Source organism: Mytilus edulis, chromosome 13 (assembly GCF_963676685.1).
Source record: "Mytilus edulis chromosome 13, xbMytEdul2.2, whole genome shotgun sequence".
Taxonomy (NCBI): domain Eukaryota; kingdom Metazoa; phylum Mollusca; class Bivalvia; order Mytilida; family Mytilidae; genus Mytilus; species Mytilus edulis.
Window position 1 is genome coordinate 45,008,530 of NC_092356.1, and position 17,562 is coordinate 45,026,091.

The 17,562-nt window shown below is 31.1% G+C and overlaps 1 protein-coding gene across 1 annotated transcript in view; it reads left to right on the plus strand.

Moving 5' to 3' along the window:
- LOC139502215 (RING finger protein 207-like) overlaps positions 1 to 17,562 on the plus strand; it is a 37,244-nt gene that overhangs the window by 17,726 nt on the left and 1,956 nt on the right. Inside the window, exons 7-15 of the mRNA XM_071291645.1 lie at positions 816 to 988; positions 1,468 to 1,609; positions 2,384 to 2,484; positions 3,876 to 3,995; positions 5,577 to 5,736; positions 12,568 to 12,753; positions 13,336 to 13,387; positions 15,696 to 15,813; positions 16,579 to 16,671. Coding sequence (XP_071147746.1) covers positions 816 to 988; positions 1,468 to 1,609; positions 2,384 to 2,484; positions 3,876 to 3,995; positions 5,577 to 5,736; positions 12,568 to 12,753; positions 13,336 to 13,387; positions 15,696 to 15,813; positions 16,579 to 16,671 — 1,145 coding nt within the window. The remainder of the gene's footprint in view (positions 1 to 815; positions 989 to 1,467; positions 1,610 to 2,383; positions 2,485 to 3,875; positions 3,996 to 5,576; positions 5,737 to 12,567; positions 12,754 to 13,335; positions 13,388 to 15,695; positions 15,814 to 16,578; positions 16,672 to 17,562) is intronic.

Below are 17,562 nucleotides of genomic sequence, written 5' to 3' on the forward strand. Positions count from 1 at the left end.
ATGGTCCCTTAATTTTAATTTTATTGTCTTGTATATTTGAATGAGATGTGCATTGCAGAAAGCTAACAGGACATGTACTTCAAGCTAAAATCCACATATAGGTGCTCTATTCAAAATGTGACTGGATTATTAGTCTGTTAACTTTGTGAGTACCATGCTTGTGTATTCCTTGGTTATCTTTGTGAGATCTGTACCAGAGTAGGTCTCTGTTGTTTTAAGAGGTCTCATACTATACTCTAGTATTTACTTTTTGTCGAGCCTGCGACTTTAGTCGAAAAAGCGAGACTAAGAGATCCTACATTCCGTCGGCGGCGGCGGCGGCGTCCACAAATATTCACTCTGTGGTTAAAGTTTTTGAAATTTTAATAATGTTCTTAAACTATCCTGGATTTCTACCAAACTTAGACAAAAGCTTGTTTCTGATCATAAGATATTATTCAGAAGTAAATTTTGTAAAAAAAAATTCACTTTTTCTGTATTTTACTTATAAATGGACTTAGTTTTTCTTCCAGTTAACATTACATACAGTCTGCAGTTAAAGTTTATAAAACATTTATTAGATTCATAAACTATCCTGGATTTTTTACCAAACTTGGACAGAAGCTTCTTTCAATCAAAAGACAGTATCGAGAGGGAAATTGTTATTGATGTTTTTCCTCATTTTTGTTGAGACTGCGATTAACAGCAAAAGTAGGCGAGACACTGGGTTCTGTGGAACCCTTACGAATTTTTTCTCAAATAATGTGATTGACAGCTTTGTTTGCATACACAACATCATTATTTGTATATTTATATGTTATCTCTACCTTTTTCAGGCAATCAAAGACTTACAGATTTCAGTAAGAGATGCTATATTATTGTTGAAAGTCTTACTTGAAGAAATTGAACATAATGTTGATAAAGAGAAAACAGCTGTCACTGAATTATATGATCTATTACTTGAGAAAATAACTGAAACTAAAACATCTTTATTAGAGAAGGTTGATAGGTATGAATAAGTGATTAACTAGTATAAAGCAAAGTATTAATAGGAAAGTAAACCTGAATTAAAAGGTGTAAAACAAGTATATGATCAGCTGATCAATCAAAATACATCTTTAATAGAGAAGGTTGATAGATATGGATAAGTGTTTAACAAGTATATAACTAGTTGATAGAGAAAGTACTATAAAGGAAAATCGACAGGTACACATAAGTGTTAATTTTTTTCGTTAATGATATATACCATTTCCTGTCATTTCCTTTACTTGTTTTGAATATTTAACAAAAGGTGTAGTGTTAAAAAAGTATTGTTCTCAATTATTCTTTTAACATTTGCCCTGGCTTTCAAATTTAAGAATATATAAAAGAATTGAAAGCATAGTTTAATTATACTTCATCAGTCTAGTAGCAGTCATCTTGGTTAGTGATTGATTGATTTTACCTCACTTTAACTGTTTTTGATTACATTGGTATTTTTAATTTCAGACAATATCAAAGTAAAGATAAAGCTTTCAAAGCAGAGTTAGTGAACCTGAGTACACTGTTACCCACCTTACATACCCACCTAGTTACCAGTGCAGCTTTTTGTTCATCAGCAAATAGATTTGAGTTTCTAGACTTAGCATATGTAAGTTGAAACTATAAATTAATTACAGAGTACATCTATGATTTTGACATTTATATAGGAGATAGAGTTTTATTGATAAATAATACAACTACAGGCTAATTGTGATAAGTTTAAGTCAAAGGGACCAGAGTTACAAAACACAACTATGTGACTCATCAAGATACGAGTCATCTTAGGCAGTAACCATTTGATTTTCTGGGGGGGGCTATGGTTTTTTTTGGAAAAAAAAGTTTGTTTCCAGTTTTTGGAGAAAAAAATAATTTGTTTTTGATTCTGAGAAAAAAAAATTGTTTGATTCACCCTCAGCTGCCACTATATGTAATGCTAAAATTGAAAGAAAAAAATTGTTTTCGATTTGTCGCAAAAAAAATAGATTGATTTTCGCCGCAGGCGAAAAAAAAAGTTTGTACAGAAAAAAAAACCATAGCCCCCCCCAGAAAATCAAATGGTTGCTGCCTTAGAAAATGACTTTCGTTAATGTTTCTAGTTTCAATATATTTACTTTGACTGTGTGACAAAAATACAAAATTTCTAAAAACTTGAACCACACACTTTATCAGAAAAGTTTCATTGGATAAATTGCAGTTTGACAATCACTAATTTTGATATTAGGATGAATAATATTTCATTAACAATAGTACATGATTAAAATGTTCAGCTGATTTTTACAGAGTTATCTCCCTGTAGTGTTATGTACAAACAATTAAAAATATGTCTTACGTTTGAATTTCCAGGTATAAATGGAGAGACTTAAATTATTTTATTATTTTTCAGGTATTAATGGAGAGACTTAAATCAATCATACAATTACAACATCCACTTCATCCATCAGAGGGAAGTCAGATCATCACAGACTTTAAATCAATGTTTGCTAAGTAAGTTATCTATTTATAAGAGAGAAGACGTTATTAAAGTCAAAATATATTTTATTGGCGAAGTAAGATCATGGCTTCTGTCGGTTACCAACCCACAAACAAGTCTTTGGGCAACCGTAAATTAGATGCAAATAAAATAGGTAAATAAAATTCAAAATTCAAATAAAAACTAAAATGAAATGAAATTTTGAAATAATGGGGTGCTGAATTGAACCCTGGCAACAGATGTCCAAAATCAACATGAGAAACTACGTTTGAGGTGGAAATGAAGATTACATGGATTAATGTTCTAAATTAAATAATAATACAGTGATAAATCAAGTTCATCGGTACTGGTGCAGCCTATAAAGTCCGACCTAGTGATGAACTCTGCTAAAAGACTGTCATAACATTATTTATCGGTACACTATGACTGTTAATCCGTTATCACTCGTCAGATGGACCACATACTGTGGTTAATTGTGTTTATAGACTGGTGAAGAGTTGTAAATCCAGAAGCCGTGACAGGAGTTCTATGTTAAGGTTAAAAACAAGCAGAAATCTGTAAAATAAGACATAAAACAGCAGTATTGAAAAACTAAAAGAGGAGGGATGGGTGGGTTTACATTAATTATGCGTACAATAAACTCAACAATCTGACCTTAGATATATTCAGTTACTTCCTAGCAGACCGTGCATTCAAAATATTGTGAGGAGTGCTTTAGCTGTTAAAATTGATATGCCGTGTAATCGAATTAAGACATGCGCGTTACATTGACCTGTGCATGAACTGTCGCAAGTCTTGCCTTCCTCTGATAACGCGATTTAACAGTCAAGCCCTTTAAATCAAATTATATAAATATTTATTAAATGATATGATACAATCAGCCCTTATGCCGAAATAATCAAGATTACTGATCACATTGACCTGCTGATACATAAACAAGTTTTAAACCCTTGTGCATATAGAGAAAAGGCTGCAATAGCCAATGGGCTAGTTCATGAAAATTGCATCCAGTTTCTTGATACTTTTAAATCTGTAGGTTATTACAGCTATCCTTGAATCATATAAGGGCTAATGGACTAACTTTGAATCTATATTAGGACAACTGCAGAAATAGCCTTGCATTTCTGTTTTCAAACAGTTTATATAATTGAGACCCACTTTTGTTTTGCCTTGTCATCTCAAAATCATATGGATTTATTTCAGCATATGGTTGCCTCTCACCAAAGATTGGAAAAAAATGATTTTATAGCTAAAGTTCATTTTACCCTGTATTTATAACAGATTTTAACATTTTTTTCTACCTCACATTTTTTAAATGTTAAGAAACTTAATTGTCTTGAGTAAATAAATATTGTTTGAAATGATGTTGTATGGTAGAATCTATTCATTTTATACTTCTTTTCAGATGTTTAGAACCTCTATTGTTTCCACCACCAAAGACGACAACAATAATCACTAGTACTTCTACCATAGGGTTGACTGGATCATCACTTAATTTGTCTTCATCATCATATTCAGGTCTAAGGTAAAAAATACATCTGACCTCAAACCTTAAAATGTAAAGTATTTTATCAAGTTGATACCTGGAAACAAAAAAGAGCATGAAAAAACATTCTTAAAAAAAATCAACGGGTTTAATTTGTCAGAAGTGAAACAGACTTATCTTCTTTAAAATTATACTTTTATTTTATTGTTAAAGTTAGGAATAGCTGGTAAATCAAATAAAATTGTTTCTCTAATTTTTGTGCTATTTTCACATTTCCTGACCGGTGTGAGAAAAATATTTCTCCTCACTAGTGAAAAATCTGTTCTCGGCAAATGATTAGTCGAAATTTGATTATGACGTCAAAATGTTTTGTTTTCTTCTCAATTTTCCTATTGTGACGTCATGAAAAAAGGCGACTTGCCTGATGACGTCGCATATAAAGTGCACAATTTTCTGAAAATCTTTGAAAAAGAACGATAAAAAGCATTAGAGAAACAGATTCCGACACTATAACTCGTGTATTACGATATTTCTCCACTCTCGACAGTTAAATTTTATTATTTAAAGGGCTCGGCAAGCCTCACGCTTTAAATAATAAAATTTAACTGTCTCGAGTGGAGAAATATCGTAATACACTTGTTGCAGTGTAAGAATCTATATATTATAAGGGAAGTAAGCATGAGATTTAAAAAAATTTGAGATTTTTTTTTATCTTTCACTAAATTGTAAACAAATTATCCCTTATAATTGTCTTGTTGGGTACACAAATCTAATCATTATGATCATAGATTATCTGCAACATTCTTATGTCAAATTCAATGATTTCTGGTTTTTCATACAGATATGATTTTCCCTTCGTTGATTATCTGAAAAAGTTGTATTGTAGATTACTTAATATTCTTGTGATACTAATTTAAGTGGTTTTCTATCGTACAAGTGAACAACGAAATCATTCAACGAAAATTCATAGGCTTTGTATGCAAAGATTGGTAAAACCATGAAAGCAAATATCAAGGAAAATGCAAGTTTTCCTCAATCAACGAAAATTGATACCTGAGAAAATAAGTGAATCCACAGTATCATTTCAAGAAAATAATTGAGTGTGTGAAAACCAAATATTACCCTTTTGAAACACACAAAATTATAAGTAAATAACTAGAAAATATCAAAACATTGCTACAAGATTAAAAGATGGGAAGAAGAGCAAGGCTTGTCAAACTTTCCTCACAATTCCTAGCCATGACAAATAAATTTAACATATTTCTATAATAAAATTATAACCAATCTATAAAAATTAGCACTCAGAACATTGATTCATCAAAGGTATTAATCATATAAAGAATATCGCTAATTTAAGTACAGCACTGAAAACAGGAAACATTTAATTTTAGTATGTATTAATTATTGTGGATTGGTGAAAAAAAATGTGTTTTGTAATTCATGGCTTTGCTTAGATCTTATTAACTGTGAGTCATTGACTATTGAAATTCATGGTTCACCTTTACACAAAAAATCAACAAAAAATTGGTATTTAGCAAATAATAATGAATCTACAGTAGGTTTGTGTTGTTCTTACTTTACAGAGATATGAGATACACACATTAACTGTTTATATTTCAGAACTGATTTTCCCAGTACTGTATCTGTAAACTCTTCACCATCCCACACTCCACGGTATCCACAGAGAGGACATGCAGGGTATAATTCACTCAGGTTCAAACTCATAGAGAGTAAAGGGATCTTTGCTGAACACTGTGTGGAGTTCGATACTTCACATAAGGTTTGTATGATGTACAGATAGTATAAGGAGTAGATACCTCTTAGAATAGGGGGATAGGGGCACTTACTATATAATAAGTGGTTAGGATGAACTGCTTGAATAGATCACTATTCCAAGCATTATAATATATGATAAGGTAAAATAATTAAGATCCAATATATTATGAAGTTGCTGATTAAATCATAAATGCCTGTATCTGAAACAATGGGATTTCTATATGTTTGGCATTAAGATTAAAACCTCAAATGTCTTTAGGTGTTTGTCAAATCTATTTATCTCCACTATCAAAAATGTCTTTTTTAGTTAAAAAAAATATGCATGATATTGTAACAAACCTAGGGTTGATATAACTCTGTTAATAACTCATTGGAATCATCGCTTAACTCGATCAACAGCAGTGTAAAGAAACACTAAGATTTGTAATACATAGCAATAGTATTTATTTCAGTCGTATTTTGACTTCTTCTTTCACAATAAACATCAAATACACATTCATCTTTTAACAAATAAAACAATAATATAATCGGGTGGTCAATATAAATTGTAGTTGACAGCTCAATGGATTGATTTAGAATGCCATGTTTATCTGCAGGCTCCTATTTATGTCATTTGGCACTAACTATGACGTAAGAGTAAACATCAAATCATCCAATCAAAAGCAACGTTTCTTACGTCTTTTGGCTAGTAACGTTTAGAAAGACAAACAGATTTCGTTATTCTTAGATAAAGAAACATTATTAAGTTGTCCTAACTTTGTCCTTGTTGTCCGAATTATGTTTAAAAGGGTATGAAACTGAAAGGGCATTTATACATAATGCTATTTTTATACAGACAGTAAATTCCTTTATCGATACGGCGTATGAATTTGGGTGTAATTTACATAACCTTACGCATTAGATATAATGCTTAAATGAGATCAATGAAAACCTGTTCTATCATAAATAAAGACAATGTTAATGAAAAGGGAGACACAAACATAATAAATACGCAATTTATCTGCATTGATAAAGTGTTAACTTAAACAAATAATAATATGAGATCGCAAAGTGAAAGTACAGAACGGTGTCATGGCAGATGTAAACAAGTTGAATCTCACGACAATATTTGTCAAAATAAATCACTATATGACAGTATAATCAAAGTATTTCATAGGTAAACATTACCAAGATATATACATATAAAACTGGCCCTTATCGCTTACAAAGTACAAATAGTTGAAATCATGAGTATGAAAGTCAAGGTATTTATGATTTTATCAGTGTTTGTGCACTCCCGATGGTCCGAGACCACAATTGTTGTCCCTTGATTTTCGTTGTTCATGATTATAGTCCCTAGTGTTGACAGTGGGTTACTTGCCATTAATTTTTATACCCCTTCGAAATTTATCTGTCCATGTTTAATGCCTCAAATTGCAAGTAGGGGGGTGAAATTACGCTGTAAAAAAATTTGGGTCCAGAATTTTAAAGGAAAGTAGTGATTTGGTTCAACTGAAAAAGGTTGAAAATTAGCACTTCGGAAGCTGTCAAAAGATTTCAAGACGCCCTAAACATAAAATTGTCCATATTTTGAGTTAGAGCCGTTGAAGTTTTCTATAATTTTGATATAATTTGTCCCAAAAGTAGTACAACACACTGTAAAGTTTCTTTAAGAAAGCGCAGGTGGGATTTTTTTTATTTTCATTTATGTCTAAAAGAAATGCACTACGAAATAATTGTGTTCTCAGACCTAAGAGGTGAAATCTGTAAATATAGAATCTGTACTTTGGCAACTTCCCTAAATGTTTTGATGGTGTCAATTTGTCAAATAGCATGAAACTAAAGGATTTAAACTTTAATTTTAAAGAATTTCTGCAAAAATGACAAATTTTGCCATTTTATGGTCAAAATAGGCATTTATAGCTTTTTCAATATTGATGAATAAATGGCATCCTGACTTTCTATCTGACAGGTTTTCATTTGTCAATATTTGTGTTTCTATGCCTTTATCTAGTTCTTTTACTTATTTATGAACTCTGAATCTACAGAAAAGAAGATTATCTCAGACAATATGTGCAAAATGTGTTGTATAAATGACCCTTGTCTAATGCCCTGTTTGGATGAAGTAAAAAGTGGGGAGCTTGGTACATAAAATTTGAAGTCCATAATAAAGACCTCACTAAATTTGTATCAAAAGCACTTTACAATGTCTATTGTACCTGTTCCATTTCACATAATATCTTTCTTTTCTTCTGTAGGATAGCAAGTGATTTAAATATAAGCCTGTTGAGAATAAATTGCATGCAAGTTTTTCCCTAAAAAGGCAAAAATCTTTTTATCAGACCATACTGTTTGTAAGAAAAGTTAATTGCAAGAGTCTTTTTGTGCTCAGATTTGTTGTATCATGTCACATGAGTATAGAAATGATAAAAAAGACACAAATTTTTATTTCTTATAGCCTCAGTATGCATTTTTAATGTAAATATATGGCACCGCATAAATTGACCCTAAATTTTTTCCAGTTTTACTTGGCCTAAGACCCTTTTAAACTAATATGATATGTTATTTGTAACTTTTCTTTCCATTTAAAGTACTTTCAATACATATGTAAGGATCATTTATAACCAAAAAGCTTCACAAATTTAAAATTGCTGGAAAATATTACATCTTCATGTAAGGCTCCCCTTCATTGAAAAACCTCAATTTTTAGGTGCAGGCTCATATAAATTTTACTTTTGAATAATTATACCCCCGCTTTAAAAAAGGGGGGGGGTATACTGTTTTATTATACCACCGCTTTAAAAAAGGGGGGTATACTGTTTTACCTCTGTCTGTCAGTCCATCCCTCCATCAGTCCATCAGTCCGTCCGTCCATCAGTCAGTCCGTCAGTCTGTCCGTCCCATGAAACTTTCGTCACATTTTTCTCAGGAACTACACATCCACCCTTTCTGTAATTTGGTATCAACATTTATATATGTCAGCCATACCGTGTGATGGGTTTTCAGATTCATCACTTGACAACTTCCTGTTTACCGAACACTTGTCTGATTTTACACATGATAGCCAAGTTGAAAATTTTCGTCACATTTTTCTCAGGAACTACAATACAAGGATTTCTGAAATTTGGTTTCAGGATTTATATAAGTCAGCTATACCGTGTGATGTGTTTTCAGATTCATCACTCGACAACTTCCTGTTTACCGAACACTTGTATGATTTTACACATGATAACCAAGTTGAAAATTTTCGTCACATTTTTCCCAGGAACTGCAATACAAGGATTTCTGAAATTTGGTTTCAGGATTTATATAAGTCAGCTATACCGTGTGATGCGTTTTCAGATTCATCACTCGACAACTTCCTGTTTACCAAACACTTGTATGATTTTACACATGATAACCAAGTTAAAAATTTTCGTCACATTTTTCTCAGGAACTACAATACAAGGATTTCTGAAATTTGGTTTCAGGATTTTTATAAGTCAGCTATACCGTGTGATGCGTTTTCAGATTCATCACTCGACAACTTCCTGTTTACCGAACACCTGCATATTTTTACACTATTAATATTATCCACTTGCGGCGGGGTTATCATCAGTGAGCAGTAGCTCGCAGTTTCACTTGTTATGCCAAGTCTGATAAATCAAATGAGTACTCTATTGCTTTTAGTACAGGATAAGTTATATATTAAGGCATTTAAAAAGTAATATTTTAATTTTTAAAGCCCCAAATGTTGATAGTTGAAATTTTTCAATTTTAACGTCAAAATTTTACGCGCAAAGATGAGTATAGAACTTAACTTATTGTCTATAATATGCATCCTATTGTCATGAAACTTTGTAAGCAGTGTTATAATTTATTAAGCTTTGGTCATACCAAAATTTTTTAAGATTTGTCAACTCTTTCTATCCTATTAGCTCCGAGACCACAATTGTTTCCCTTGATTTTCGTTGTTCATGAATATAGTCCCTAGTGTTGACAGTGGGTTACTTGCCATTAATTTTTATACCCCTTCCAAATTTATTTGTCCATGTTTAATGCCTCAAATTGCAAGTAGGGGGGTGAAATTACGCTGTAAAAAAATTTGGGTCCAGAATTTTAAAGGAAAGTAGTGATTTGGTTCAGCTGAAAAAGGTTGAAAATAAGCACTTCGGAAGCATTCAAAAGATTTCAAGACGCCCTAAACATAAAATTGTCCATATTTTGAGTTAGAGCCGATGAAGTTTTCTATAATTTTGATATAATTTCTCCCAAAAGTAGTACAACACACTGTAAAAGTTTCTTTAAGAAAGCGCAGGTTGGCAAGGATCAAATAAAGTGTAACATTTGTGTGACATAATGTCTGTCACATTTAAGCCCATATATCAAGATTTTAAATATATCAGAGGAATCTTCAACTTTTCAGTGTTGACTTGTGTGATTATAGAGATAGTTCTTTGTTTCAATACTTGTCAACAGACATTCAAACAAAGGCACAACTTTTGTGATGGACGTTACATTGATAAGTTTGACATGCTAATTTTAGATCAAAGAAAGTTTTGAATGTATTTCAAACTAATTAAGTTATATGGTTTTCATTCTTGTTCTGAACTCATCAAAATGCACATCTTGGAAGTTTAAAGTTAAAAAGAATAATGGGGTTAAAAAAAAGTAATGGACGTCACAAAAATATGATGCATATTTGTTTAGTTTCCATTCCAACTAATCACTACTGGACACCAGGAGAGTCAAAATGGTTAGGATTATATAACTGGTAGTAGTGAAAACCCACAGAGTCAATGGGAAATGGATATTAATAATGGTTAATTTGTTTAGTGTGATGGAAGTTATGTTTGACAGTTTGACATTTTATAAGTCACATGTCACATCCGTGTAACGGGCGTCACAAAAAAATGCTGTACATTTTTTTTATTTTTCAACCTAAGTTCTTACAACTGGACGCCTGTAGAGTCAGAATTGGTAAAATACATCAAAATGGTTGTATGTAAAACATAAAGAATCAATAGAAAATAGATACATATAAGAATTAATTTGTATAGTGTGACAGACGTTTTGTTTGACAGTTTGACATTTTCCAAGTTAAATTTTACACTCATGCATGAGAATTTTAAAAGAAATGATGTACTGATAACTTTGGTACTTAATCAAAGACGTAGAATCAGCATTTCTTGCATACTACTAAATGACATTGTGTATATCAACACAGTTCGACAGGAATTATAAACTAATTATTTTAGGAAATATTGTCAAAAATAACACCTGTTCTATATGATTGTGGAATTTGGAACTGAATGACTCAACTTCACCTTTGTATTGCACAATTTCAATGTTAGGGTAGAATAATAACAGTTCACTGGTATCATGATATTCTCTGTTTAAAACAATGAGATACATACTTGCAAATGTTTGCTCGTTACACAGGGAGGTCAAACAATAACAGTCGTTCGTTGATTAATTGTCAAATAGTAATTGGCAAAAATAGTTTCCTAGTTTTCATTAAAATATTTCATTTTAACAAACAATTATTATCAATAACTGTTACAATATCTATATTAAATATAACCATAACATGATACTTAGTGGTTGTATCTCGTATGAGACACTTTGTACATTCATTAAATATTAGAACGCCCGTTATTCTTGAAAAAATATTTGACCGACACTAAGCTTACCCTTCTGCAAGTTACACTATCTATTTTTGACACATAGATCAATGACATAGTAATCATGTGTACCCAAACCAATTACAAAGCACATGATGTGATGATGTATACCACTCTTTCATGTAAATATAGACAGTTTGATCGCCGTTACTTTTTGACAGACAAACCTTTTGAAAATTTGAAATGCTTGTCTTTTGAAATATCTATGTCTGAATGCAATATTTCTTAGCAAATTTTAAAGGATTATTATTTGAGGGTTCCTGAACATTTGTAGGGTTATATTAGACATTGTACTTTAACACTAAACAAAGTTAAAAATTAGGTCATATTTTGACAGACAGCATAATGGGCAAACAGTGATTTTTGAAGAGTTTTTTCTCAATAAATCTGCACAAATTATTCCTATTCATAGGTTTGAAGTGTTCATTGACATGTTATTTCTCAATATTAATAAAGCTGGAGAACATGCAATTTGATCGACAAATGGATATTCTAATTCAATTTTCTCAAAGGCCTACTAAATGTCACAAAATGGCTGACAAAAAACATTGACATTTCAGGAAAAAATCCAATTAAAAATCAAACCACAAATAGTTAATAAATGATTTTATTTATTATATATATACACTTCAAACACCACTTTGTTTTGGTTTATGACTCTTATTTACACACATGAGTAAAGAAAATTTTCACAAGAAATGTTCGAGCGTTACTTTTTACACTTTATCTGATCTTTGCCCATGTGGGATTTTTTTTATTTTTATTTATGTTCTAAAAGAAATGCACTACGAAATAATTGTGTTCTCGGACCCGATAAGTTGACCACCTGGCAATATTCAAATAAATATATGTAATATACAATAATTTGAATAAATAATATTTTAAATAATAACAATTATCAGTCCAGATTTGTCACAATATGATATAGTATGAATTTTTAGTATGATTGTTCTGTTTTTCAAAATATAAAAAAGGGTAAAGTAATGCATATCTTTATTAATATTTGCTGATTCCTACCTCAAAAGTATTCAAATTTAAAGTAATGACTATCGACAGCACAAGTTCATAATTGTGAATACATTTTAGTATGTGGGAATATAATATTTTTTATTCTTAGTGATCTTTATAATATGAATATGAACTTTCAATTGTATATTTAAATTCAGTGTAATATGCTTTTACTTTTTTGATAGGAACTTTATTCGAATACTGAGAAGTTGAAGACTCAGATCCAGGAGTTACAGAGAGATCTGACCGTCAGAAGATGTTTGGCTAAGATGACCATGGTTACAGAGTTAGATGTACAGATTGAAGCATTGCAACAAGGTCTACAGGAACATTTTACTAAGAATGAACAGAAACAAATCTTACTGGAAAAGGTAAATGACTAAATTGTCAAATTAAGAATCCTTTTTTTTTTTTTTTTTTTTTTTTTTTACACTACTAGTTAGAACCAGCTTTGGGATTCAAATTAAGATGGTATTTTTACTTAAAAAGAATTGACTTTATTACATTGTCTCTTATTTTCTGTTTTTTGAAAAATCACCACTACCAGAATTTTGTTTTGTGCTTATGCACAGATATGAGTGAACAATGTTTCCCACTCCTGAATCTTTGACACATTTGTTTTATATTAATATTTGTTAGTCATCACATTAATTTGGACTTGAATGATCAATATAAAAATTCAAACATTCATAATTAGATCTGTCGTTGTCAAATGTTATAATGCATATATCTATTAAGCCGAATTTCTTAGACATAAATATAAATTTTCTGCAGACAAACAAAAGATTTTGTGCACTTTCATGGATCTTTTATTTCCCTGGAAGAAATTCTAATGTCAAAGGCTTGCAAATTAAACTAGTTTCTTGTGGAAATATCTTTTGTATTGCAGACTTCTACTGCCATGTAATCTTTACTTCAGAATTAATTTTGAAGCTATGATATTATATTTTAAGCATTGGGAAGATTCAGTTCAGAGAATAGCTACAGAGCAGGAACTTTACCAAGGTTTGTTAAACCATTTTGTACTGTATACAGATCGGTGCGTACATTTACTCTATAATTATTTTCACATCTTCAGAATTTCTGTTTTATAACAATTAAAATGTTATCAAGAAGAACAAACTGTTTTTGTGAATAAAAATATACATTATTATCAGGACAAATACATTTTCTGTTAAATGACTTCAACTTAAACTTAAACTATCAGCGCTCCAACTAGAAATTGAAAGGGGCATGTTCGATTGTTCCTTTTCTTATTGTCTACTTTTTTGTGCGCACCTATCTGGGACTTGTACATGTATCTATTAATACCAGATCCTATTGATATAAAACATAAAGCTTGCAGTACCTATAGTTGTTTCTCATTTGACAATGTAAACTGCATATATGTAATGTAAATTTGAATGTTCCTAAAAATATAATTATCAGGTACACAAAACCTACTTGCCATTTCCCTTATCCCCTTGATTTCCTTATTGGTTTTTAGCTCACCTGGCCCTAAGGGCCAAGTGAGCTTTTCTCATCACTTTGTTTCTTCATCTGTTGTCCGTCACCATTGTTAACTTTTAGAAAAGTCTTCTTCTCTGAAACTACTGGGCCAAAACAAAGCTTTGATTGATTGATTGATTGTTGGTTGCTTTACGCCGCATTAGCACAAAAAGGCTATATCGCGGCGAGCCAAAACAAAGCAAACTTAGCCACAATCATCATTGAGGTACCTAGTTTAAAAAATGTGTCGGGTGACCCGGCCAACCAACCAAGATGGCCCCACTATCTAAAAATAGAACATAGGGGTAAAATGTAGATTTTGGCTTATAACTCTGAAACCAAAGCATTTAGAGCAAATCTAACATCGGGGTAAGATTGTTGATCAGGTCAAGATCTATCTGCCCGGAAATATTTAGATGAATCGGAGAACCTGTTTTTGGGTTGCTGCCCCTAAATTGGTAATTTTATGGAAAGTTTGCCGTTTCTGGTTATTATCTTGAATATTATTTTAGATAGAGATAAACTGTAAAGTGCAATAATGTTCAGCAAAGTAAGATCTACAAATAAGTGAACATGACCAAAATGGTCAGTTGACCCCTTAAGGAGTAATTGCCCTTTATAGTCAATTTTTAACATTTTTTTGTAATCTTTTACAAAAATCTTCTCCTCTGAAACTACTGAGACAAATTTGACCAAACTTGTCCACAATCATCATTTTGGTATCTAGTTTAAAAAATGTGTCAAATGACCCCACCTGTGAATCAAGATGGGTGCCATGGCTAAAAATAGTACATAGGGTAAAATGCAGTTTTTGGCTCATATCTCTGAAACCAAAGCAATTACAGAAAATCTGCTGTTAATAAAATTGTTCATTAGGTCAAGATTTATCTGCCCTGAAATTTTCAGACCAATCAGGCACTTAATTGTTGGGCTGCTGCCCCTTAATTAGTAATTTTAGGAAAATTTTGCAGCTTTTGGTTATTATCTTGAATATTATTATAGATAGAGATAAATTATTAATTGCAATAATGTACAGCAAAGTAAGAGCTACAAATAAGTCAATGGAACAAAGTGGTCAATTGACCCCTTTGAGGAGTTATTGTCCTTTATAGTCAATTTTTAACAATTTTCATAAATTTTGTAAATTTTTGTAAATTTTTACAAAATATTTTCCATTGTCACTTCTGGGCCAATTTCATTATAGATAAAGATAATTGTAAGCAGCAAGATTGTTCAATAAAGTGAGATCTACAAACACAACACCAACACCAAAACACAATTTTGTCATGAATCTTTAATATGCACATAGACAAAGCTGAGCGACACGGGCTCTTTAGAGCATCTAGTTTCAATGTCACATTGGATAGTCTCATCCAATCAAATGTTTATAGCAAAATAATGTCTCTTGTTTATAGATATACGATGTGGTATGAGTGCCAATGAGACAACTCTACATCTAAGTCATCCAGCCCTGTGACATTACTAAATTGATAAAAAAAAAATCTGCAAATGTAATTTCTCTTAACCTTCCTTATCTATGACTGGATGTGAAAGAATGAAAAAAAACATGTTTGGTGTAAACAAAAAATTTAATGAAAACTATATGAAGAAAGAGCACAGACATTGAATAAAAAATATATTTTTATAAAATACAGTACTGAAAACTAAATTAAAGACTTCCCAAAATTGGTCCTTTTTTTTTGAAAAATGAAAATGAAACATATTTTTTGCCATGGAATAATTCATCAATAGTTGTCTTGAAGTCTTTGATTAACTTGAATAAAGGGTATGTTAATTTATAACTTATGTTTACTTACATTTCCAGCACAACTACATGACATCATAAGATTAAAAGAAGAAACAGAAAAGCTGAAAACTATTCTTTCTAGAATGAGCTCATTTGTCAGCTCCATAGCATCAGTTACTGAAAGGATTGCACCTAAGTAAGTCTTTGGAATAGTAGCATACATTTCCATTATACAACGGTCTCATGGGTCTGAAGTTACCTGAAGTGAAAAATGCCTTTGGTTTACCCCTTGCCTTGGTCAAACAGAAATTGCTATGTTTCAGTTCAGATTTGCATCCCGAAATTTCGGCATATGGCTTGCTATTTAATTTAATGACTTTTACAAGTAGAAAAATGATGTGAACATAGAACTTTGCAAATAGGTCAAACATTTTTTAAATAATTCAAAAAAAGTTTGCAATCATGGGCTTAATGCAATTAAAGAAAGTATCTCAAATTAGTGTGTCACAAGTATATTGATAAGTGAATGAAGAAAAAATTCTCTAAATGTTTTAAATTTGTGGTACGGTGTTATCATAGTTAGCCCAAACATTAAAATTCAACATATTTTTATGTCAAATATGTAATTTTTACAAAGTAATAACAAATACATATTTTTATTACACCAACTTTTGGTTTAAGACATTATTTAACTGAATGTCATTTTGAGTAAGGCTGTTGTTCAGATAGGATTGTACTAGCTTAAGGTATTGTTGCAGATTTGTTTTTAATGCAAGAGGTTTAAATGCTAAATATAGCTATTATTTAAAGACAAAATTACAGAATTTGTTGAAAAAATACTGCCACAAAATCAATGAACTAGACAATTTTTCTTCAATTCTCAAAAATTTCCACCCAATAGGACAAATATATAGTACTGTATAAGTGAATAAAAGGATGACTTTGTACTGTATTTTTACAGACTTGGTAAGACCACAAAGGACTGTGAACATGATACAAAAATAGCACAGATATTTGAACAGATCAGTACAATGAATCCAGACTCACAACACAGGTAAGTTAATTTGAACCTATTCAACAAAATGCGTCCATTCCAATGTTAACATAACAACAGAGGGTTTGGAGGGGTGTGTGGAAGGACCTCTCAACAGAATGTGATTGGTAATTTAATTTTATCATGGGAAGTTAACAGTTTAAAAATGGTACATTCCATTGTGTGCGCATATGTTTTTAATTCAATTAACTGTAGTTGAAGAAAACAGAAAATTAGACAAGAACGTTGGTTCAAAATTATTGTCTTCTTCTCACTATGCTCTAAATAACTGAGAGAAAGGGGGGTAACTGGTACGACATATACTTTTAAAGTCAACCAACAACTACATTTATTAAGAAATAGTTCCTTCATGGCATGCTCTATGCTCATTTTAACATGGGTAGGCATTAAATGTGTCTTTATTTTTCTCTGAGCGTAAGAGAAGAGTAAAATATGGTCAAATTATGCCTACCCATGTTAAAATGAGCACAAAGCATGACATGAAAGAATTATTATGATTCTAATAGGACACATACTCTATTTTTATAGGTCGAAACGAACAATAATACCATAGGAATATTTGGCTTACCTGTTTCCTCCTCATAAATTATGCAAATTTCATTTTAATATATAATATTAAAAGTATAAAAACTAAAAACTAAAAGCAGGGAAAATTTATGAGGTTTAAAAATCAATATTTAATAAATTTTTATGTAAGCAGCTAAAATATATATGATTAAGTACGAAAATGGAAAATAACGAGAATATAAACAGGAATTTTGTGCGCAATGTGTAAACATATTTTGTGCTGATTAGAACACGGCTTTGTTTACAAAGGGAAACAAGGACGTCATATTGAAATACATTGTTAACTAACATTTATTTACTATTGGTTTATGGTTGATGCTATTA